The 23,017-nt window shown below is 39.6% G+C and overlaps 1 protein-coding gene and 1 long non-coding RNA gene across 3 annotated transcripts; one reads left to right on the top strand and one right to left on the bottom strand.

The window, feature by feature from the left end:
- Positions 1 to 12,347: 12,347 nt before the first annotated feature.
- LOC131326613 (cysteine-rich receptor-like protein kinase 34) lies at positions 12,348 to 13,597 on the bottom strand. Its single transcript, XM_058359459.1, has 4 exons — positions 13,334 to 13,597; positions 12,991 to 13,228; positions 12,735 to 12,885; positions 12,348 to 12,638 (listed from the first exon to the last, which is right to left on the bottom strand). The coding sequence occupies exons 1-4, from the start codon at positions 13,455 to 13,457 to the stop codon at positions 12,348 to 12,350; spliced, it is 804 nt and encodes a 267-aa protein (XP_058215442.1). The 5' UTR covers positions 13,458 to 13,597.
- Positions 13,598 to 17,077: 3,480 nt separating this feature from the next.
- LOC131298811 (uncharacterized) lies at positions 17,078 to 22,924 on the top strand. 2 transcript variants are annotated; one of them, XR_009190535.1, is made up of 4 exons: positions 17,078 to 17,326; positions 18,527 to 19,177; positions 20,537 to 20,649; positions 22,670 to 22,924. It is a non-coding gene; the product is annotated as an uncharacterized LOC131298811 (long non-coding RNA). The 2 variants fall into 2 exon arrangements; XR_009190534.1 differs by having other exon boundaries at positions 17,087 to 17,326; positions 18,827 to 19,177.
- Positions 22,925 to 23,017: the final 93 nt, after the last annotated feature.

Raw genomic sequence — 23,017 nt, 5'->3', positions numbered from 1 at the left:
GAGGGATAGGAATAGTCATATTTTCAAAATTTCAGAAAGATATGACAGCAAAAGCAAAAGTTGTATTTCTGGCAATATACACAGAGGGATAGGAATAGTCATATTTTCAAAATTTCAGAAAGATATGACAGCAAAAGCAAAATCCTAGCAAAAAAATTAACTGTTTCGGGGCTTACTGTAGTCATGACAAAAAAAAGGAGAATTAACCTTCATCGGGCTACCATTTGGGTAATGGATACATCACCAACTGACCAAATTTCTTGTCGAGATGTAGACTGTTGAACTTCATCTTCATCTTGATCTTCTTGTAGAAAAGCAAGTCTTTTGGGAGTGTTCAGGGCGGCAGTTTCATTTTTTAGCATCGACGAGAGTTCCAACATAAAGAGTCTATCAGCTGGATTCTCTTGGACACATAGCAAAGCTATTTGCATGCATCTCACTAATTTACAGGATGAATTTGTATCGTCGAGCGATGGATTCATAAACTTCATGCCTTTCCCACACTTCCACAAATCATATGAAAAAAGTCGTGCTGATCCACTAGTACTATTACTCCATATTTTGGGAGAATTTCCGTGCAATCCTATATGATGCAGGGAAGCGATTAAGAAGGATGATGATCGATACGACAAGGACAATCACAAACACAATATTTAGAGAACACTACAAGAAAAATGAAAATTGGTGACGAAAAAGTGGCGACGAAATTTAATTTTGTCACTAAATGAGTATATTTGGCGACGAAAAAATAAATTCGTCACCGTTTTGACAACTTCCGTGACGAAATAATTTTGTCACCAATTATACCTGTTTAGCAACGAAAAAAATATTTTCGTCACCAAAAGTACCAATTTGGAGACGAAATACATTTTTCGTCACCAAAAGCTTAAAAAAAGGTGACGAAATTATTTTTTGTCGCCAAAGATAATCATTTGGTGACAAAAAAAAATATTTCGTCGCTAAATGAAACCAATTTAGTAACGAAATATTTTTTTTATCACCAAATGCTTAACTTTGGTGACGAAAAATAATTTCGTCACCATTTTAACGCTTTCAGCGACGAAAAATATATTTCGTCATCAAATGGGTACCTTTCGTGACGAAATTTATGAATTGCGCTTTGTCACTAAATGTATTTCGAACATAACTCTTTACTAAAAACTCCAATTGAGATAATTCAAATTGGGTTTGAACAATAACTCAATTGCCTACAACTTTCATGTTTATCAAAATTACTAATTTTAATGTTTAAAGGTTCAAAATTACATTTGAAATATATTTTTATGTTAAACATATATGTTAAACATATATGTTATATATTAGATATTTCAAATATTTACTGAAAAGTGTGTGTGGTGCAGTTGGTTAGAATTTGTGCAAAAAACTCAAGAGACTCTGGTTCGAAACCCAGCAAGAGTAAGAAAGAAGGATTTTTTTCCCATATGAAAATGTCTTTTGCAACGAAAACTCGGGTTCGAAACCCAGCAAGAGTAAGAAAGAAGGATTTTTTTCCCATATGAAAATGTCTTTTGCAACGAAAATTTTCGTCACCGATGAGACTCATCAGTGACGAATTTTTTCGTTGCCAAAAGGAATAAATTATGACAAAAAATTTCGTCGTCAAAAAACAAAATAAGTGAGGAAAAAACTTTCATCACAAATTATTCACTTTTTGATGACGAAATATTTTGTCATCAAAAGATACTATAGGTGACGAAAAATAGATTTCGTCACCAGGTAGGAGTCCTCGACAACCTTTAGTCGACAAATTTTTTTTCGTCACCTATATTATTTGTGACAAAAAACAAGCAATTTGTGACGATATTCATTCGTCACCCAATGCAATTTTTCTTGTAGTGGAAACTCTCTCTCTGACTCTTTTATTTATCAAATTAATCCAACGTTTCGCCAAAAGGCATAAAACCGAATATAAAGGTAGCAAACCTAACCCTAGGAAAACATACGGAACAATACCGAAATTATTAATGACCAACAAAATAGAAGGAAAAACAAGACTTCAGAAAAAAGAATGGGTTGAAACGAAGATGCCTATGGAAAGTTATAGAAGCGTAAAGAAAAGCCCAAAATGGAACGAAGGCCCACTGAGAGGCCTAAATGGCCTCGGAAGGCTAAAATCCTCACGGCACAGGGCCAGAGGCGCTGTGTTCTAACCGTTGGGCCGTTTCGGATTGAACCCAGGTGGGCCCGTTGCCTAAAGCCACGGTCAGTTATTTACGAAAATGTCGCTTAGTAGAAATCATGTTTAAGATGATATTCCTCCTCCTTGGCTACTGCATCATCCCCGCCGTCTAAAAAGAAATTCGCCCTCGAATTGGGATCCTCATCGGACGAGCTGTCACCCTTAAACGGTATCAAGTGCTTCACGTTAAACACGTCAGCAGTACGAATATGACTCGGAAGCTTCAAACGGTAGGCATTGGGGTTGATCTTCTCAGTGATTTCAACGGGACCAATTTTGCGAGCGGCAAGCTTGTTATATTCATGCGCAGAATATCGGTCCTTTGTGAGGACGGCATACACGAAATCGCCAACGTCAAACTCGACAAACCTTCGCCCTTTGTCAGCCGCGTGCTTATACCTGGCAGTAGAGTCACGCAAGTGCTGTGCAGTTTCCTTGTGAATGCTTTGCAACTGCTGAACAAAATCTTCAGCTTTACCATGAATCCTCTTCAAGTCCGGGACTGGAGCTAAATCAATGGGTGAACGAGGGTTGAATCCATAGACTACCTGGAAAGGGGAAAAACCAGTGCTACGGTTAACAGTGTGGTTGAATGCAAACTCGGCTTGGCTCAACTTCTGGTCCCAACGCCTGAGATATTCACCCACCAAACTACGAAAAAGGTTGCCCAGAGATTGATTCACCACCTCAGTTTGCCCATCGGTCTGAGGGTGATATGCCGTGCTGAAGTCAAGCTTAGTGTTGGCCAACCTCCACAAGCAGTGCCAGAAGTGACTCAAGAATCGGGTATCCCGGTCAGAAACAATAGAATTCGGTAGCCCATGCAAGCGATACACTCCAGAAAAATAAAGCTCAGCAACCTAGACTGCGTCCGTAGTCTTTTTACAGGGAATAAAGTGGGACATTTTGGAAAAACGGTCTACCACCACATAGATAGAATCGTTACCCCGTTGAGTACGAGGTAAGCCCAGCACAAAATCCATACTCACATCAGCCCATGGCTGCGATGGAATAGGCAATGGCATGTATAATCCAGCGTTGGTTGCTGTTCCTTTAGACACCTGACAAACATGGCAACCCTCCACAAATCGATAAACATCCCTTCGTAACGTAGGCCAAAAATAAGCCTCCGACACCAAAGCAAAAGTTTTATCCCGACCTACATGGCCCTCGTTGCACAATTCCGTAATAATTTTTAACCGAAGGCTAAAATCCGGAACGCATAACCGATTGCCCTTGAAAAGGTAACCATCTTGCAAATGAAAATCTGACTCGGCGCCACTTGCAACAACTGTTAACACCTCAGAAAAATAAGAATCTTCAGCTAATAATTCACGGAACGCATCAAAACCCATTACCTTGGCACGCATCATTGTGAGGAAGGTGGAGCGGCGACTGAGGGCGTCGGCCACACGATTGAACACAACAGACTTGTGTTTAATAACAAAAGAGAACTGCTGAATGTAACCTGCCCACTTTGCATGCCGATCAGACAATTTATCTTGTGACTGAAGATGCTTCAGCGCTTCGTGGTCAGAATACAGGATAAAGTCACTATGAATAAGATAGTGGTACCAATGTTTAAGTGCTTGCACCAGGGCATATTATTCCACGTCATAAGTACTGTACTTCATCTTTGCCCCATTCAACTTCTCACTAAAAAATGCCACTGGCTTCGACTGTTGACTGAGAACAGCTCCAATTCCTACCTTGGACGCATCACAATGCAACTCGAAGGGCTGAGAGAAATCTGGTAAAATCAAGACAGGTGTGGTTGTTAATTTCCGTTTGACCAACTGAAATGCCTCGGTTGCAACATCTGTCCACATAAATCGGACACCCTTCATACAATCTGTAATTGGCGCCATAATAGTGCTGAAATGAGGAATAAAATGTCGATAGAAAGCGGCCAACCCATGGAAACTACGGACGTCAAAGAGGGTCTTGGGTTGAGGCCAGCTTCGGATAGCCTCAATTTTTGATTCATCTACTGAAATCCCATCTTTGGATACGACATACCCCAAAAATAATACTGAATCTGTCAAAAACACACACTTCTTGACCGCCCCGAATAACTTCTCTCTCCGGAGGACAGTGAGAACGTCCCGTAAATGCTGCAGATGTAACTCAGGCGAGGCACTGTATATCAAGATATCATCGAAATATACCACAACAAACTTACCGATAAAAGGACGCAACGCTTGATTCATCATTCGCATAAAGGTGCTCGGTGCATTTGATAACCCAAACGGCATGACCAGCCACCCATACAGGCCCTCTCGTGTTTTGAAGGCTGTTTTCCATTCGTCACCAGGCCGAATACGAAGCTGGTGATAACCACTTTTCAAGTCCAATTTTGTAAAAACCTTGGCTCCCACCAATTGGTCCAACAAATCATCAAAACGCGGAATTGGAAAGCGATACTTTACTGTTATTTTGTTGATTGCCCTGCTATCAACACACATTCGCCACGTACCATCCTTCTTGGGAACTAATAGTGCTGGGACTGCACATGGACTAAGGCTTTCTTTAATAAAGCCTTTGGATAGCAGCTCTTCCACTTGCCTCCGCAACTCTTCATGTTCCTTCGGGCTCATCCGATAGTGGGGCCGGTTTGGCAAGCTTGAACTCGGGACTAAGTCAATCTGATGTTGGATATCTCGCAGGGGTGGAAGCCCTTCCGGCAACTCCATTGGAAACACATCCCGAAATTCTGACAGTAGGGGCTGGACAATAGCGGGAATGTTCTGATCAAGTACTACCGGCGAGCTTGCTTTACTCACAAGTACAAATATCACTTTTGTTGCCAAAATCTCCTCCTCAAGCTGCACCCTTGTCAGCAGATTTGTAATCTCCCCAACTGGTGATTTGGTGACAATCTCCTTTGAAGGCAGCAACACCATCTTTGTACCCCCAGACATGAGAGAATATATATTAGCGCCCCCATCATGCATAACCCTGCGATCAAATTGCCAAGGCCTCCCCAACAAGAGATGGCAAACATCCATTGCCGCCATATCGCACCAAACCTGATCCTTATATGTAGAACCCACAGAAAATGAAACTAGACATCTTTTAGAAACTTTGACTTCATTACCTCTTTTTCACCACGCCAGCTTATAAGGGTTAGGATGGGGCTCTGTCTTCAACCCAAGTTTCTGAACTGCTTCCTCTAACACCACATTTTCACAACTCCCCGAATCAATCACGAATCGGCACACCTTTTCTCCAATTGTACAGGTAGACTTGAATACATTGCTTCGCAGCCACAAATTCCCATCAGCTTCACGAGGGGCATAGCATGCCCGCCGAACCACTAGTAGCGGACCTACGTCCCCCATAATTTCTTCCACGTTCTCATCGAATAATTCAGCATCAAACACTGGATCATGCTCATACATACTAGCTGGATTTTCTCTACCCTCTTCATATTCCAGCAATAAGGCCTTGCCTTCGCGGTCACCTTTGTGACATTCAACAGCACGGTGGCCCAACTCGCCACACTTAAAACATCTGAACCCGGAGCCACCTGTAGCACGATTGGCTGGGGGTGCAACCTGTGGTGGAAGAGCAGCTGGCTTGACGGGGGTACGGGTTATGTTCCTACCAGCAGCACTCCAAGTCGCCACAGGCCTATGGCTAGCCTGTTTTTCCAACTGTATTGCCCGTTGATGGGCGTCCGATACAGAATACAAATCTAGCATATTCAAAGCATATTGGAAAGACTGACGCAAACCCCCAACATACCTTGATATTAATTGTTCATCTGTCTCGGCTATATCGTTTCGAGCCACCAACTGATAGAACTCCGTGGTGTAGTCATCCACAGAGCGAGTATTTTGTCGGAGATTCTGAAGGCGTTGATACATCGTACGACTGTAGTTGTGTGGGAGGAAAGCCACCCGCAACTTCTTTTTCATCTTTTCCCATGAGGTAATCTTCTCTTTTCCCTACCTCGATCGGGTCAGTTTTAATTGCTGCCACCAAGCCGCAGCCCTACCCCGAAATCTTGTGGCAACCAATTGAACCTGCCTGTTCTCTGGAACCTCTTTGAAATCCATGGTTTCCTCAATAGCTGCAACCCAATCCAAGAAATCCTCCGGCGTTAAACCCCCATGGAACTCAGGAAGTTCAACTTTCAGACCGGCTTCCCAGCGGCGAGAATCATGACGTTCAGCCACAACCTCCCGGCCCCTTGGGCGGTAGTGGCCAGTTCGACCACCATCGGCAAAAGGGTTAACTTCAAACTCATCATCTGAAATCCTGTCCTCCTCCTGAGGCTGGTGGTTCACATGACGATGGTGAGGGGGATTACCAACGGCCATGGCAGCGATCTGTTCAGTCAGCACCCCCAGTGCCTCCTCCACTCGCTGTTCAAGGCGTTGAAATCTCTCCTCTATTCGTGCTTCTCGCGCAACTTCATCACGTTCATAAACGTCATCTACATGAGCCATATGACCGCCACGCAATCCTCGACCTCCAGCACGTCTTCCGGCCATAGTCAGGATTGAACGTTGGCTCTGATACCAACTGATGCAGGGAAGCAATTAAGAAGGATGATGATCGATACGACAAGGACAATCACAAACACAATATTTAGAGAAACTCTCTCTCTGACTCTTTTCTTTATCAAATTAATCCAACGTTTCGCCAAAAGGCATAAAACCGAATATAAAGGTAGCAAACCTAACCCTAGGAAAACATACAGAACAATACCGAAATTATTAATGACCCACAAAATAGAAGGAAAAACAAGACTTCAGAAAAAAAAATGGGCTGAAATGAAGATGCCTATGGAAAGTTATAGAAGCGTAAAGAAAAGCCCAAAACGGAACGAAGGCCCACTGAGAGGCCTAAATGGCCTCGGAAGGCTAAAATCCTCACGGCACAGGGCCAAAGGCGCTGTGTTCTGACCGTTGGGCCGTTTCGGATTGAACCCAGGTGGGCCCGTTGCCTAAAGCCACGGTCAGTTATTTACGAAAATGCCACTTAGTAGAAATCATGTTTAAGATGATATTCCTCCTCCTTGGCTACTGCATCACTATAGTACAGAGTCGTAAACCAAAAACTTTTGCTCTTTTCAACATCTTTCATACGTGATCACTGATCAGTCGTCCAAAAGCAAAAAAAAAAAAAGTTCAGTCGTCCATGGCACTTTCTACAATTGTGGACCTAAGAGACATGCACAATGGCGATGGCGCGAGGGGGGTGCGAGAATAAAGATTGAGATCGAAGCTATTGAGCGGTGATATTTAAGAGCACCTACTGAAGTATTGTGTGAAACTGTGACCTAAGTGTGGAAGTTAAGCTATTCAAGAGCACCTGAATAGTTTGTGCTTTGTACTATTGAGATTCATTTGAGCTGAGATGGAAGCTATTGAGCGATGATACTGAAGTGCTCTTGACGATTGGGAATAATCTCAATCTCAGACCTTAACTTCCAGGCCGAACCCTTGGAAATCTTGAATTCTCTTGTCAGAACATCAATTGCGCTATGGTTGGGTTTTTGCATCTTGATGATAATGGACTAATGGAGTTCCGCATAATGCAAAGTTGACAGGGTAGGAATTAGGGGTGGCAAATTGAACCCAGACCCATTAACAAACCCAGACCCATCAACTAGAAAATAGACCCAACCCAACCCATTTATTAGTTGGGTAAGAATGGGTTCAAACCCAACTAACCCATTATTAATTGGGTCATAATTGGGCATTAATTGGGTCAACTTAAATGACCCAATGGGCAATGAAAGTAACCCACCAAATTCCATCTCTTAATTGGTCCCAAATTCCATCTCTCTCTCTCCCTCCCCCTTCCCCTCCCTCCCCCCCGCTCTCTCTCTCTCCCCCCTGCCCCCCCCTCCCCTCTCTCTCTCTTTCCCCCCGCCCCTCTCTCTCTCTCTCTCTCTCTCTCTCTCTCTCTCTCTCCCCCCCCCCACCCCCCCCCCCCCCTCTCTCTCTCTCTTTCCCCCCCCCCCCCCCCCACAGGAGCAGGGCCTTCTCCCTCTTTTATTCAATTGTTTTGTGCTACATCACACGGGTCCAAATATATTTTGAATGGTCCGAATTAAAAATCAATTGTGACCGGTAACAATTATTTTGACCAGTCAAAATTGAAAACACATCTCATCCATTAATTGCGCGAATGGACCCGTGAAATTGTGCTCCGCCGTGAATAAATTTCTCTCATGGTAGTCCCGCAAAGGGTTTGGATTAAAAAATTGACTTATTTTTTTGCCCTTATTCAATTTTTTTTTGCATTTTTTTTGTTTTGTGTTATATTTTTGTGACTTATTAATTTGTTTTGATGAGAGGAATCAGAAAAGTAAAAAAATTTGATCGAAACTTATAACTTTTTGAATAAAGACAAAAAAAAAATCAATAAGACAAAAAAAATTACTTATTCTCGTCTTTTTGAAAAAATTTATGAGTTTCGATCATAATTTTTTTTTACTTTTCTAATTTTTCGATCATAATTTTTAGTTTATATATAATTGGGTTAATGGGCGGGTTGGGTTTGCTTTAAAATAAATGGGTCGGGTTGGGTATGGGTAATTAGACTCATAGTTAACGGGTCTAAATGGGTCAATGACCCATTAAAGACCCAACCCACTAACAACTTACCCAATTTGACCCAAACCCGCCCGTTTGCCACCCCTAGTAGGAATCATCTGAAAATATGTCAAACTTTATCTCCGAGGAATTCGTTCCATCAATTGATTCTGCTTAAGATTATTCACTAGCTAGTTGTTTGAGGGAATATTTCCCCTGCGAGCACGTTCCAAGAGAGGTCCAACCATTAGAGCTCATTCAAGTACTTAACGTAAGTGCCCAGCAAAAGGCTGTTTTGAGATTAACTGAGCCCTTAAAAAAAAAAAAATTGAATTTAGCCTTCCAAATCCAACTGTTAAAGTTGGTTTTCGATTAATCAATGGCCATGAATACGGTGAGGAATTTCAACCATTTTAATCGCTGACCCTTTCCTTTGATTAATTACCTGGTCAAAGAATCATGACAAAAATTTCCAGAGTAAGCATCATTGCAGATGGCTAGCTCATGTGTTCTTAAAACTTTGACGAACTATATGCAACCTGCTTGTGAGGAAATGAAACTTAAAAGGAGCAATGTTTATGCCAGAGCCAATTCACCCCCTAGGAAACTGAAGCAACACGAGTTATATTTCTAACAATATACACAGGGGAATAGGAATAATTATATATATTTATTCAAATTTCACAAAAATGTCCCAGCAAAAGCAAAATCTTTAACGAAAAAAGAAACTGTTACGGAGGCTACTCTAGACATGAGTAAAAGGAGGAGAATAAACCTTCATCGTGCTACTATTTGGGAAAAGGATACATCACCAACTGACCAAATTTCTTGTTGAGATATTGTAGACTCTTGAACTTCATCTTGTTAGAAAAGCTCAGCCCATAAAATCTCCTTACAACCCAGGTGTCAAGGAGAGGGAAGCTAGGGCCTTATAACCAGCATAGAGAGGGCTTGTCTAGGCGATGTGGGACACAATCCAACACACCCCCTGGTCCACATAGCGTGACAACTAGATAGCAATCAACAGTTCACCAACGAAAGGCTCAATCCTGGCTTTGATACCATGTTAGAAAATGTAACGACCCGGATTTTTGACCCAATTTTTTTTAATACAAATTTATATTTTTAAATTTCTAATTCAATAATTAATTAGATTGAATAATTAAAATATATTATTATGTGTGCAATTGATATTATTTGCATTATTGTATAAGATATGTATTTAAACTTTAGATATACAAGAAATCAGTGATTCATATTCATCTCTTATCTTTCCTATCTAAACCCTAAGTAGAACTCTATTCAAACTAACTCTCCACTTCTCTATCTCTCATCCTATACATAAAAGCGTCCAGATACATTCTCACCCTGTACATACATGCGTCCACATACATTAGAATTGAAACCCCCCCCCCCCCAAATGTGGCACTTGTCCCCTATCTTTTTATCGTTATCAGTATCACTCTCCTTCCTCATTCCACCACTTTTACACTTATCCTCTCACATTCTTACTATCTTATTCTCTCTCATTATACATACCCACATAATCCGAAAATTGAACACCAGTAGATTATTTCACTCCCAATTCTATTGTTGAGTCTAGAACAGAGAGAGAGAGAGAGAGAGAGAGAGAGAGAGAGAGAGAGAGTTGTGACCGTAGGTGTGTGCATGCCGTGAGTTTCGTGGGCATACCACTGCTGCGGGCCCTATCAGAGTGCCGCCGGACGCTGCCTCGAGATTTCAAAACCACCACAGCGATCTACGGACACCGTATAACACTTATCCGAACTTAGAATCGCGTTTGAGGTAGTTTTCCGGAAACCCAAAACCTTTATCTGCATTTTAATGGAGTTACTTAGATTTAAAGTTTATTGAAGATGATGATCTGCTGTTAAATTGTTAATTTATTTTTAGTCCTGTTTATATTAAAATTTAATCTGATTGTGCTGGAATGATTAGTGTTATACCCTGTGAAAATTTATGATCGTTTAACAAATGTTTGATTGTGAAATTATTATTGATGATACATTGTTAATTTGTATTTGAGTGGACGTTTACGTGTTTAATAAATTATTGGGGTAGATAAATATTTATGAAATATTAACAAGAATATTTTATTAGTAAAAATTTATTTAGATTGTAAACAAGAAATATTTTAGATTATATATTAGTTAATCTTTAACTTTAATAAATATTAACTAGAATAGCCTCGCATAATTTTATTGTTATAAAAATCTCATATTAATATTTAATATAGTTAGTAAATACTAAATTTAGCAATAAGTATTTTCCAATAAAAATTTGTTTGTAAAATCTATGAATAATACGATAGTTAAAGAAAAATGTATAAATAGTAGAAATGTTTTATAAAATTTCTAAATGAGAGAAACAGACTTAATTTTAAGTGTAGTAATTAATTGTTTGACTGAATATTATTTTGTTACTCGCATGATTAATTCTATGACAGGATTAATTTTATCGCATGGTTATGTGTTGTTAGTACTTTTAGTTGAAATATTGAACCGTGCGATATTTTGTTGTGGCTGTAGATTGGACAAATAGGTTCCCTGGGTGGTTACGAGTAGTGACTCATGTAGACGATGTTAAGTAAATGGAAATTGATAAAGTGTTGGAAGTGTGATTGTGTGGATTGTGATTTGAGCCATGGTGATGGCAAGGGTAACCTATGGGGCCCTGTGTTGAAATGGGTTACCTGAGGGGCCCGGTGTTGTGACGCTAACGTATGATACGTCATGGGAAGTTTCTCTTCGAGGAAGAGAATGGGTCCCATGAGACGGTTATAGTTAGTGAGACGTTAATGTATGATACATCATGGAAAGTTTCTCTTGGAGAAAGAGAATGGGTCCCATGAGACGGTTATAGTTAGCGTGGGGTAGTGGATGTCCGACCCTAATGTACGATACGTCATGGGATGACTCGATCCTCCTGTTATGGTCTTAAGTGAGAACATACTCGGTACATAACTTAGATGCGCTCACCTAGGACCCTGGTGCAGGATAAGCAAGAGGAAGGGTGGACCCATGAGACGATTGTAGTTAGTGGATGTGGGAGGAAAGGATCTCGTGGAGATGATCCTTAGATTTCATGTAAGATGATGGATAGTAAAGAAAAAGACGATGTGTTATTATTTTGTACCTTCGGTGTATTATGAATTATTATATTGTTGATCTGCATATTGTGGTATTGGGTTTTAGGATTTCTACTTAGTGAATTATCACTCAGGATACGTTTGTATCCTGGCAAATCGTTTGCTTCGGCGTTCAATTTGCCAGAGTGTGCAGGATTCCACAGTGGAGCAGTTGATACAGGTGGGACCCCTGAAACGGAGTCTGGGCCAACATTGCTTGGAATTTCGTGTCAAAACTAGAGTCGCTCTGGAGTTGCTTTTGTTACATAGATTTTTGTATTATTTTGAAATTGTAATTTTTGTATAAGGGTAAATAGGGGCCTAATAGTTTGTAAAATTCAGTGTATTTTAGGGTTAATGCTTCCAAAATCCCTTGAGAAATCGGGGCGTTACAGAAAAGCTCAGCCTATAAAGTCTCCTTAAAACCTAGGTGTTAAGGAGAGGGAAGCTAGGGCCTTATAACCAGCATAGAGAGGGCTTGTCTAGGCAATGCGGGACACAATCCAACAATCTTCGTCTTTTCTTGTAAAAAGGCAGGTCTTTTGGGAGTGTTCATGGCCGCAGTTTCGTTTTTTAGTATCGACGAGAGTTCCAACATGGAGGGTCTATCGGCTGGATTTTCTTGGACACAGAGCAAAGCTATTTGCATACATCTCATCAATTTGCATGATGAATATGTATCGTCGAGCAATGGATCCATGAACTCCATGCCTTTGCCACACTTCCACAAATCATATGCCTGAAGCAATTCCACGAATTAAGTCCATCTAATTTAGAGTTCACTGGAAGGAAATCAATTCGCAATATCGATGTCACAGTTTTTAGAATTACTTACATGCTGTAGGAGGTTTAAGTCTTCATGAAGGCCATGTAAACAATTATTCCGCTTTCCGCTAATGTTTTGTAAAAGAAGAACTTCGAAGCAATAAACATCTGATTTGGCAGAGTATACGCCACGTTTTACATATTCGGGAGGTACATAACCACTGCAATATTGCTTAAGTAAAAAAAGAGAGAGAGAAAACTAGATGAGGACTATTTGAGCCTAGAACACATTAGGTAGTGTGTATTGTAAGAAATATGCCACTTACTATGTTCCAACAATCCGGTCAGTGTTACCTTCAAATTCATCTTTCTGGAAAATTCTAGCCATGCCAAAGTCTGCAATCTTGGCCTTCATCGCGTTGTCTAACAAAATGTTGCTCGCTTTCAAATTCCTATGAATTATTGTCAATCTTGAGTACTCTTGGAGGTACAAGAGCCCCTGAGTAACCCCTTCAATGATTTGAACTCGTTTTTCCCAATCTAAAAGTGATCCGCTGATTGGATCTACGCGAAAGAGATTTGGATAGTTAAAAGTTAGGCAACACCTCATGTTAAAACAACCCTCTATTCTAGTTCACGATTACTTTAGAAGCATTAAAGATTGCTAACCATAGAGATAATGATCCAGGCTTTTGTTCGGCATGTATTCGTAGGTCAACGTCTGTTCTTCTTTTTCGGTGCAAAATCCAAGAACTCTTACAAGATTTATATGGTGTAGTTTAGTAGTCAGCATGACCTCATTCTTGAATTCCTCAAATCCTTGTGTAGAAGTCCTTGAGATTCTCTTTACTACTATTTCTTGTCCATTACATAATATACCCTACAGGCAAAACAAACACCGCGTATTTAGTTTTGTTTTCTCGATTTTATGCGAAGATGAATCATTTTACCTTGTAAATAGGTCCGTATCCACCCTCTCCGAGCTTATTTTCAAATGAAAAACTGTTGGTAGCTTCTACAAGGTCAGTGAGACTAAATACTAGCAAATTAGGAGCATTTGCATTTCTAGGAGATGCCATAGTAGTTCTGAATAAAGATTGGGATTCTTTTTCGTTGTCCATCCATCCTGTAACCAATAAAAAAGAACATGTGGAAAATCGAAAAAAGAAGTTAAGAGGGTGAAGGGAAATGAGTAACAAATTTTTCACAACTAGGAGGAACTTACCTTTGTTTCTACATGCTCCCTTACGCAGATACCACGTCGCAGAAACTAATACAAGAAAACTGTGACTGCGGTTGGAAGCAAGATTACTAGCAACAGTTGTCTCTTGTTTCTAGGATCTTTCTCATCTTCTTGTGCTATGAAATTGTACATTACAGAGGAATGTGGGAGGAGACAATATAGCAGTAGACAAGATCGAGAAACGGAACACTCCTATGCCTACCAATGTAAAAAAAGAAAAAAGAAAAAAAAAGAATCATCATATATTGCCCAAATTAGTTTCAACAGTACTTAAAAGGCGATAAGCGGAGAATCCTCGTGACGACGATTGTGTTCCCAAGTTCTATATTTTTTTTTTTCGTTTTGTTTTTTAATAACTCAAGGTGTCCAGCAATGACAGATGCACACCCGGAGATGGACACCAATCTCTAGGGGTGTAGTTATGAATAAAAAGTAGCATAATACTTGGTCAATTCAACGAAATTTCAAATATTCAACTTCGCTTCACGTTAGACTATAGGTGTTTTGTTAGCATGGTGACCTGCTTCTACTATTTTATTTTGTTTGTTTTCTGCATTTTCTTTGTTGTAATACATGGTGTCCCGGGCCAACTTGCACTCAGATTAATCCTTACGTACAACCCTCCCACAGTTGTTTCACACACTTACGCATGAGGTGAGCAGTGCCGGCTCATATATTTTGGAGGCCCGAAGCAAATTTTGTATATCTCACCCTTTACATATTCATGATTTTTAAAAAAAATGATAAAAGTACAAAAAATAAACTAAAAGAATATAATTATGACAATATAAATGTAAAAAAGATATGCTTGTAATTATGGAGATGCATGGGAGTCGAACCACACACTCACAATAGCATGACAGTATTATGTAACCACTAAACCAAGTATCTAGTTTGTGTTTTTATTTAAAAATATTCTAATATTAATATATAAATTACATTGCAATGGGGCCTCAATTTTGGACCAAAATTCGGAGGCCAGAAGCGGTTGCTTCCCTTGCCTATCCTATAAGCCGGCCCTGGAGGTGAGATGACCCCAACAGCTGCTAGCAAGGGGAATGGATCGAGGTGCTATGTGAGTGTGGCGTTGTAATTCTTGTTGGCTAGTGAGTGCTTCCTAGGCTTATTTACGGATTATAAGCAGGATTTTCTTAATCTAATTCTTGCCTCTATTACCCAACCCCCCCACACACCAAATTTTTTTTAAAAAAAGGACTGGCTCTTGGGCGGATTCAATCGTCACTGATAAACATTCATATGGCAAGTTCACAGAGATGGTTGATTCGATATCTGTATGTAAATTCTTCCTTTATTGCTTAAAAATTGAGCCTTGAACCCAATCAATTAGGGTCGGCTTTGTTGCTTTTAAGTTTTACCTGCCTTAGAAAGCACCCAATTGTCACAGTTTTCAGAATTACTTATATATTCTAGGAGGTTTAAGTCTTCATGAAGGCCATGTAAATAATTATTCTGCTTTCCGCTAATGTTTTGTAAAAGAAGAACTCCGACGCTATAAACATCTGATTTGGTGGAGTATACGCCATGTTTTACATATTCGGGAGGTACATAACCACTGCAATATTGCGTAAGTAAAAAAAAGAGAGAGAGAGAAAACTAGATGAGAACTATTTGAGACTAGAACACATTAGGTAGTGCGTATTGTAAGAAATATGCCACTTACTATGTTCCAACAATCCGGTTAGTGTTACCTTCAAATTCATCTTTCTGGAAAATTCTAGCCATGCCAAAGTCTGCAATCTTGGTCTTCATCTCGTTGTCTAACAAAATGTTGCTCGCTTTCACACTACAAGAAATTTGGGATTTGCCAGCGTTTTTTCTACCAGTGCTTGCAAAAAGTGCTACAATAAGAGGTCTACACCAACGCTATTTCTAGCCGCTGCTAGAATGAGGCTTTCCCAGCGCCTAAAGCAAAACCGCTGAAATAGGTCGACCAATTCCTAGCGCCCAACCAAAAGCGCTGGAATAGACCCCCCATTTACTAGCGCCCTTTTAAAGGCATTGGCATAGACACCCCCTTTGCCAGCAGCCTAAAAAAAGCGCTGGAATAGACCCTATAAATAAACAAAACTGTCTAATACTAATATTACTACACTGGATCGAAAAATAAAAATAAAAATAATATTACTACATGTTATACATTTTTAATACTCTTCGATACAATTATTTAGCAGATCTCAATAAAACAAAACTATTTTAATAGTCGAAGCTGTTGATCATCGTTTTGCTTATTGATTAAATCATTATCATAAAATTTTGGTTCAATCGGGTTTAGAAAGCTCCTTGATTGGGACGCAATTTATTTTTTGGATGATAGTTATCGTTCGATTAAATGTGTAAAGATACCCGATCAACTTAATTCTTGGTACGGATGATAAATTCAAACATATGCAAAAGATAGATGGTTCAGATTGAAGTATAAAGACTTTAGCGGGGGTGGATCTTGCAATCTAATACTTTAATGCCTTGGGATGCATCAAATGTTGTCAAATTAGGTGGTCGCCGATATCCAATGATCTTCGTTTTTGTGACAATGATGAAATCAGTGAGATGTGAAATCCTAACGGATCAGATCGACCACAATAAAAATTGAGTTGGTAATTGCCTTTAAATTCTATACGTTTAATATAATTGTTAACAAATTAAATCTTGTGTTACACTTGAACGTACGATAGTCATTCAACCGCAACACAATCACAACGATCCAGACCGTTGCTTTTGTTTTCCTTGTTGATTATAGCATTCTTGTAAAAAAATTGTCTTGATCGGATTTAAAACCTTCTTCATCGAGACACAATTTCGTTAAGAAAATGAGTTTGTATGGCCGATCAAGTGTGTAACGATACTCGATTAACTTCGTTTTTTATACGAATGATGTACTCCATAATATGTAAAATATGGACAGTTTCGATTGATAAAAAAAGACTCAGGTGAGGGTGGGTATTGCAATCCAATACTTTAATGCCTTGGCATGTATTAAATATTGTTCGATCAGGTGGTCACCGATATCCGATGATCTTCGATTTTGGTAATAATGAAAGAATCAGTAGGACGTGAAATTCTAACGATTCAAATTGATCACTATTAAAATATAGTTGGCTTATTAAGTTTGGAATTTGTTCGTATTGCTCCATACGAGGGCGTTTAATTATTTTGGCCCTAATTCACCAAAATACAATCTGTTGGCGCGCGGTGAAGGAAATCCCCAAATTGAAATCCCTAAAAATCGTTCGCGCCTCTCTCAAAAGGGCGCTGAAGAGAAATCCCCAAATTAATCCCGCTTCTCTCTCGTTCTTGCTCTCTCCTGCCTGCAGCTCCTTCCTCCGTCTCTCTCAACGGCCTCCATCCCCACCACTCCGTGCGTCACAGTCCGTCAAGCCCTCCCTCGTCCGTTCCCAACGGTTAGTCATATCTCTCTCTCTCTCTCACACACACACACACACAAGCATGCACGCACCCACCGGCCGATTGGAACTGAAAGTTTCAGAACAGGAACAGGCGACTGGTATACCACCATAATGAAACTGCCTTTTATTTATTTTTATTTGGATAGGATTTATGTTAGCTTCGTTGTGAGGCTCGCCTAGTTTGTTACGTCGCAAACCACGCTGTGTTCGGCCAGCGCTCTTGGAACCGAGCACCCCTATTTTAGTTTTCTAGTTTATTCCTTGATTTAATTTTTTCCCTATTGACATCATAGTATAGTTCAATCAACATTAATAGGTACAACGTAGTGCTTCAGGTGGGTTTTCGGCTGTGCATGTACGAATCTTATTTTATCTTTGTTCCAAATGACCACGTTTTTTGTTCTATAGATAGAGATTTCTTGTGTTGGCATGTGTACGTATATATAGCCAGAGATTTGTTGGGTTTTTTGATTATTGGGCTGCTATTTGATTGTTGAAATCATTCTAAAAATAATTCAAAGCGAAGTCGGCTGATTCGGCAAAATGCACATGAGTAGGTCACAGATCAACAGTATGTGTGACACATAGTTCAATAACCTATGTGACAGAGCATGGATATATATTGCACCATAAACATCAGATAGATATGTTCAGGAACTGTATCAACATAAGTTCGGTGAATTTCCAACTTAATATACAGCAGAAATTTTCTCCGAGGTGTTCGTTGACACGCGACATTGACTAGAACTCTAACCATTTTTCACTGAACTAAGCCTCAAGTCTTACTCTAAAAGATGGCTGCCTTGATCTGACTAGTGCTTCGGTTCTTGCAATTATTGGAGATGAGTAGGGACGGGAATTTTATGTACTCAACATTTTTGCTAGAAATTTTTCGTAATCGTTATTTTCAATTTAATGGCCCAATTGTGGCAGAAGAAAAAAAAAGCAACTGCCTTCAGACATGAGCATGTTACATATGAAGTTGGTTCATTTCTCATGTGTCAAAACATGTGCTTAAGCAAAAAAATGGAAACCTAGAAGGTAACTCAATAAAGTACAACTCACAGTGAACGTTAAACAAGCAGAGGTGCTTGCTACAAACAAGCCCTTTCTTGTAAGCTGTAATGGTCCTAACTTCATGATCACATATGAATAACCTTCTAAAGATGCCGGAATATTCGGCAATCCAATCAGTGCAGGTGGTGGGCTTCTTAGCTGGATGAGGGGTGGTGCGCCATCTAAGCCCAGCCCCAACATTATGAACAAATTCCCAGAAAGCAGTGACACTCTTCCCAATTGATCCTACAAGTTTAAATGAAAGAACAAGCCAGTCTCCCTCTCTGATGGCAATGACTTAAACTATTATTTTGCATTATGATGGCATTGCATTTATTTCATATTGATCAGTGACATAATTCCCTCAAATAGATTCATGTCATATTTCATATTTTCTACTGATATTGCATATTTGAATTTGTTTGTTTGTTTTGGTAGAGCAAGCAAGGAGAAGCTGGCATGCTTGGTACACAGAGAACAATTTGCCTCTTCCCAATCAGTTGCATTACCTTTCACATCCTACTCCTTCACGTGGCGCTTCGCAAGTTGCTAAACCACAGACCACTTCACAGGATGCCCAACCACAAACAAATTCACGAGTTCAACGACCACATGTATTTCTACAGCATACCCAATCCAATGCGCCATCACAGAACTCCTCACAAGCTATGCAAGGAATCTCTCGCGCTCCATCACAGAACTCCTCACAATCTCAAAATGTAGAGGACAACTTTAAGTTAGACCATGATTTAGATGAACCATTCGCAGAGCGTGAAGTTGGTATTCAAGGTATGATGTAAATGATTTAACTCAATTCTAGTATCTCTCTCTCATGTTGGATTTTTTTTTTTTGACTTAAAACCTGTGGTTGGAACCCCTTAAGATAATAGAATTATTAAGGAGCTAGATGACAACACTTAGGATACCATCTTCACTTCTCAAACTGGACATGCCACTCAAACTGGACACGCCACTAAAACAGGCCACCAAAACAGTTGGGCAAATTGATCTTTGCTTCTAGAACTCCAGCACTCTATAGTCCACATGATAGTTCACAAAACAGTTGGACAAACATTCAAACATTCTACCAAATCAAAGCCAAGAGACACTCCCCAAGGATAGGAAAAATAGCAGCAAAACAACCCGCTCCAGGACATCCCACGGATAGGCAAGCCAACAAACATCCGAAGCACAACTTAGAGAGGCAAACAAACCCTTGCTGGACTGCGCTTGAACAATTATTATTACAAAGATGAGCTACTTGCTTGATCAACTATAGCAGCAGTCTAACTAAACAGCAGCAGTATACGCTGTAGTATCCAAACATGCTTCAGTCTAACAGAAGCCAGAAACAGAAGTAGCAGAGAATTAACATGCTAAAGCCATAAACAGTAGTCAAATGAACTCAGAAACACACTGCATTCTAACTGAATATGCAACAGTAAAACAGCAGCAGAAAATAGTAGCTGCAACATGCATGACAGGCACAAAAAGCCAACAACATAATAGGCAACTCCTGGCTATTATTGGCAATAAGTTACAGTAAAACAGATGCAATAATGCCCTGAGAACAAGGACACCTCACATGATCAAGTAAATAAGTTCAAGTACAAGTTCAAGTATGTTGTCGTTAGCACTATGTCCTCACTTACAACTCCCTCGGAAAGCTCACAGCTCCCACTCTTCTTTTCACTCATGTGCTAGGACAAGGCTCCACCAACTCCCTCCCTAGTTCTTACAATATGCCCCCACTACATATTACCTCCTCTCTCAAAGAAATGATGAGGCACCAGCACACACCTCACAGGGAAGCACACTATATAAAGTGAGATTCCTACTATAGTTTTCATTTTCTTCATTGAATCTGGTGTCCTATGTGCTGCATTTGCTTCTTTTTTCAATTTTGGCCATCCAGATGTAAAATATGGGCTAGTTTAATCAATGATTGCCTATATCTACTGTTTAGTCTTTCATGTCATTCTTATGCTTCTTATGTCATTGCTTTTCTTTACTCTGCTGAATATTGAACTTTCTTTTTATTATGCTTCTTATGCCATCACTTAATGAAATTTGTAATTTGTTACACTTAAGATAGTGTATAGTTGTATTGTTTAGATGCTTATGCATATTTTCCATTGCATATCTTAGGTTCGAGATAGTTGCAGTGGCTCCCTAGATAAGATTTCTCCACAAGCACATCAAGGATCATCGCACGCAAGTCATGACATCGAATATTCTGATTGAGGTGCATTCCGATTGAGGTACTGCTTGACGATTTCCTAGACCTAAAATAATGGGTTGCCCCAAGCGTAGGGCGGAAACCGACGTAGCACAATATCCGGTAAGTCCGGAGTCGAATCCACAGAGACGGTGATGTGTGCTGACTAAAAATTCGGGTTGTTATAATTTAAATGGGCTCTTAGGTAGCCACCCTTTGTCGTTTTGATTGAGAGATTAACTAAAACCTAAAAATTGAATGTGCTTTTTTAGAAAATTAAAAGGAGGTAAAATCGTAGGGTTCATAGCACTTGTAACTAATCCGGATTAACCTGCTCTGTTTGGAGTTCTTAAAAACGTTTCATTTTAGATTGAAAAAGATACCCTGCAAGATGCGAGACCCTATAGTCGCCGTATACCCATGCGCAGCGAAGAATGAGTTTTGGACCCCCATTCCCCCGTTCATATGGGCTCCGACGATGCCCGGGTTCGTCCGCGGGAAGTATTTTCCAATCAAAAATCGTTTAATTTAATAGTTTAATAAAAGGAGCAGTGCCCGAATTAGCTATAGTGTGCTAATCACCTCACGACCCTACCTAAACGACTACTCACTAATCATTATGCAAGAAATAGAAGAAACCCTAATTTGATTCATACTTCTAATACTAGAGAAAGAAAATAAACACAGGATCTAAGTCAAACAAGAATCAATGAACAACTTTAATTAAAAGCAGAAATTAAAACGAGTTACCGAAGTGTAAGTAATTGAACAAGACATCAAAAACTTAAAAGGAAGAAAGAATACTAAACAATATTGCCGCAGTCCTGTTCTTCGTTTCGTCTGTTTCGTCCGTGGCATGTGTCTGTGCTTTTCTTTTTTTTTCTCCCAAAAGCTGCCGATCAACAGTAGGGTAAATAAGGTTGGTTTTATAGGATTGAATGGATTAATCACATAGTGGTCCCTTGAATTTTGTCTAATATTAAATTGACCATCAAAATTCTAATGCATTTTGCACTTCAATCCAAAACTTTTGTTAACTTCCATCTCTACCCAAAAATCATGAAAATCGAGCTCGAGCAACCTGTAAACATAAAAACGCAAAATAAATTAACAAATATAAAAGACTAGTAAGTATAGATTGGAGGGCCAAAATATGTATATTTTGGCACTTATCAGGTACATTCTTACATTGTATAGGAATTGAAATCATAGCGCCCTTGTAAGACTATAGTTGTATCTTTTGCAAGAAATGACAGTTGCAATTGCTGGAAATGTTGTTTAGAGGCATAAATCACCCTTGTAGATGCTGAAATTGAACTATAATGGCTCGAAACTGATCTGATTTGCCTAGAATATATATGGTTGTAAGAATTGAGATTTGAGTTCATATTGTTGGAAACTGAAAATTAGTTGCTAGTGTGTCCAATACGTATTTGGGCTTATCCCCGCCGTGTCCCCGTTGTGTCCCAGTGTCCAATACATGGATACGGCGCCTTTTTGGTTGCTGCTCTCTTCATTGCTGTTGCTATTGATTGTTTTATGGTTATGCTCCAACTGTCCAGTTTGTAGTTGCCTGATATGGCTGCCTGCTATTCCCATGTCCACTGTATAAGATGTTTTGCTGTTGCTGCTGCTGTTTTGATTATACGGCATGTCTACAGTTTTGATTCTGACTGCCAATCAGTTGTTTTACTGCATATGGAGTTCAAATCAAGTGGTGCATTTCTGTTGTTACATTTATTCATATCAAAGTGGTGTATCTCGTTGCTGATTGCTACTGCTGCTGTTACACTGCTCCTGTTCAGTAGTTAGCTACTGCTACAGTTTTCTACATTTATTGTGTTTTGTGCATCATGTGGGTGAAGCTATAGGAAGCCCAAAAACTGCTACCTGTTATGAAGCTCATTCCTTGATTGTTGTGTCCAGTGCAACTGTCCAGTTTATTGGCTTGTTCCGTTTTGAAGCTTTTATTAGTTGTGATTATCCAACTTTTTTACTTGAATGAATTGTCATGGGAGTTACAAGATAAACTTGGTTCTTATTCTTCGTCATTTGCATTGCAGGTAATAAGACGTTCTAGCAAAAACCATGATTTCAACTTGTCATTTTGAAAGCTCTCTCGGGAAGATCTTGTTAAGGATGGCATCGTCAACTTTTGATTAATTATCTATTCCATGTAGTTTTTGCAATGTAGTTGGATTGGAATATTTTGGCATGTTTGATCTACTTTTGAATGTTGACAATGTTATGGACCTACTTTTGACATTTTATATATGGAGTATTAGTTTCTCCAATGAAAAACGAATTATTTTGGTTTTTGAGTTATTTGGAAAAAGTTAGTGAACCAATATGTGATGGGCCGGGAAAGTGGCTAGTATAATTTATTATAGTTAGGATGTAGCTGAAAATTG

Source organism: Rhododendron vialii, chromosome 1a (assembly GCF_030253575.1).
Source record: "Rhododendron vialii isolate Sample 1 chromosome 1a, ASM3025357v1".
In the NCBI taxonomy this organism is placed as follows: domain Eukaryota; kingdom Viridiplantae; phylum Streptophyta; class Magnoliopsida; order Ericales; family Ericaceae; genus Rhododendron; species Rhododendron vialii.
This window is presented reverse-complemented; position numbering and strand designations above follow the sequence as displayed.

Excerpts from the sequence above, each read along its gene's own strand:
- LOC131326613 (XM_058359459.1), bottom strand. The coding sequence starts at position 13,457 with ATGCTGACTACTAAACTACACCATATAAATCTTGTAAGAGTTCTTGGA. Across the intron at positions 13,229-13,333 it reads CCTGGATCATTATCTCTATG|ATCCAATCAGCGGATCACTT; the intron begins GTTAGCAATCTT and ends TCTTTCGCGTAG. Across the intron at positions 12,886-12,990 it reads GACCGGATTGTTGGAACATA|TGGTTATGTACCTCCCGAAT; the intron begins GTAAGTGGCATA and ends GCAATATTGCAG.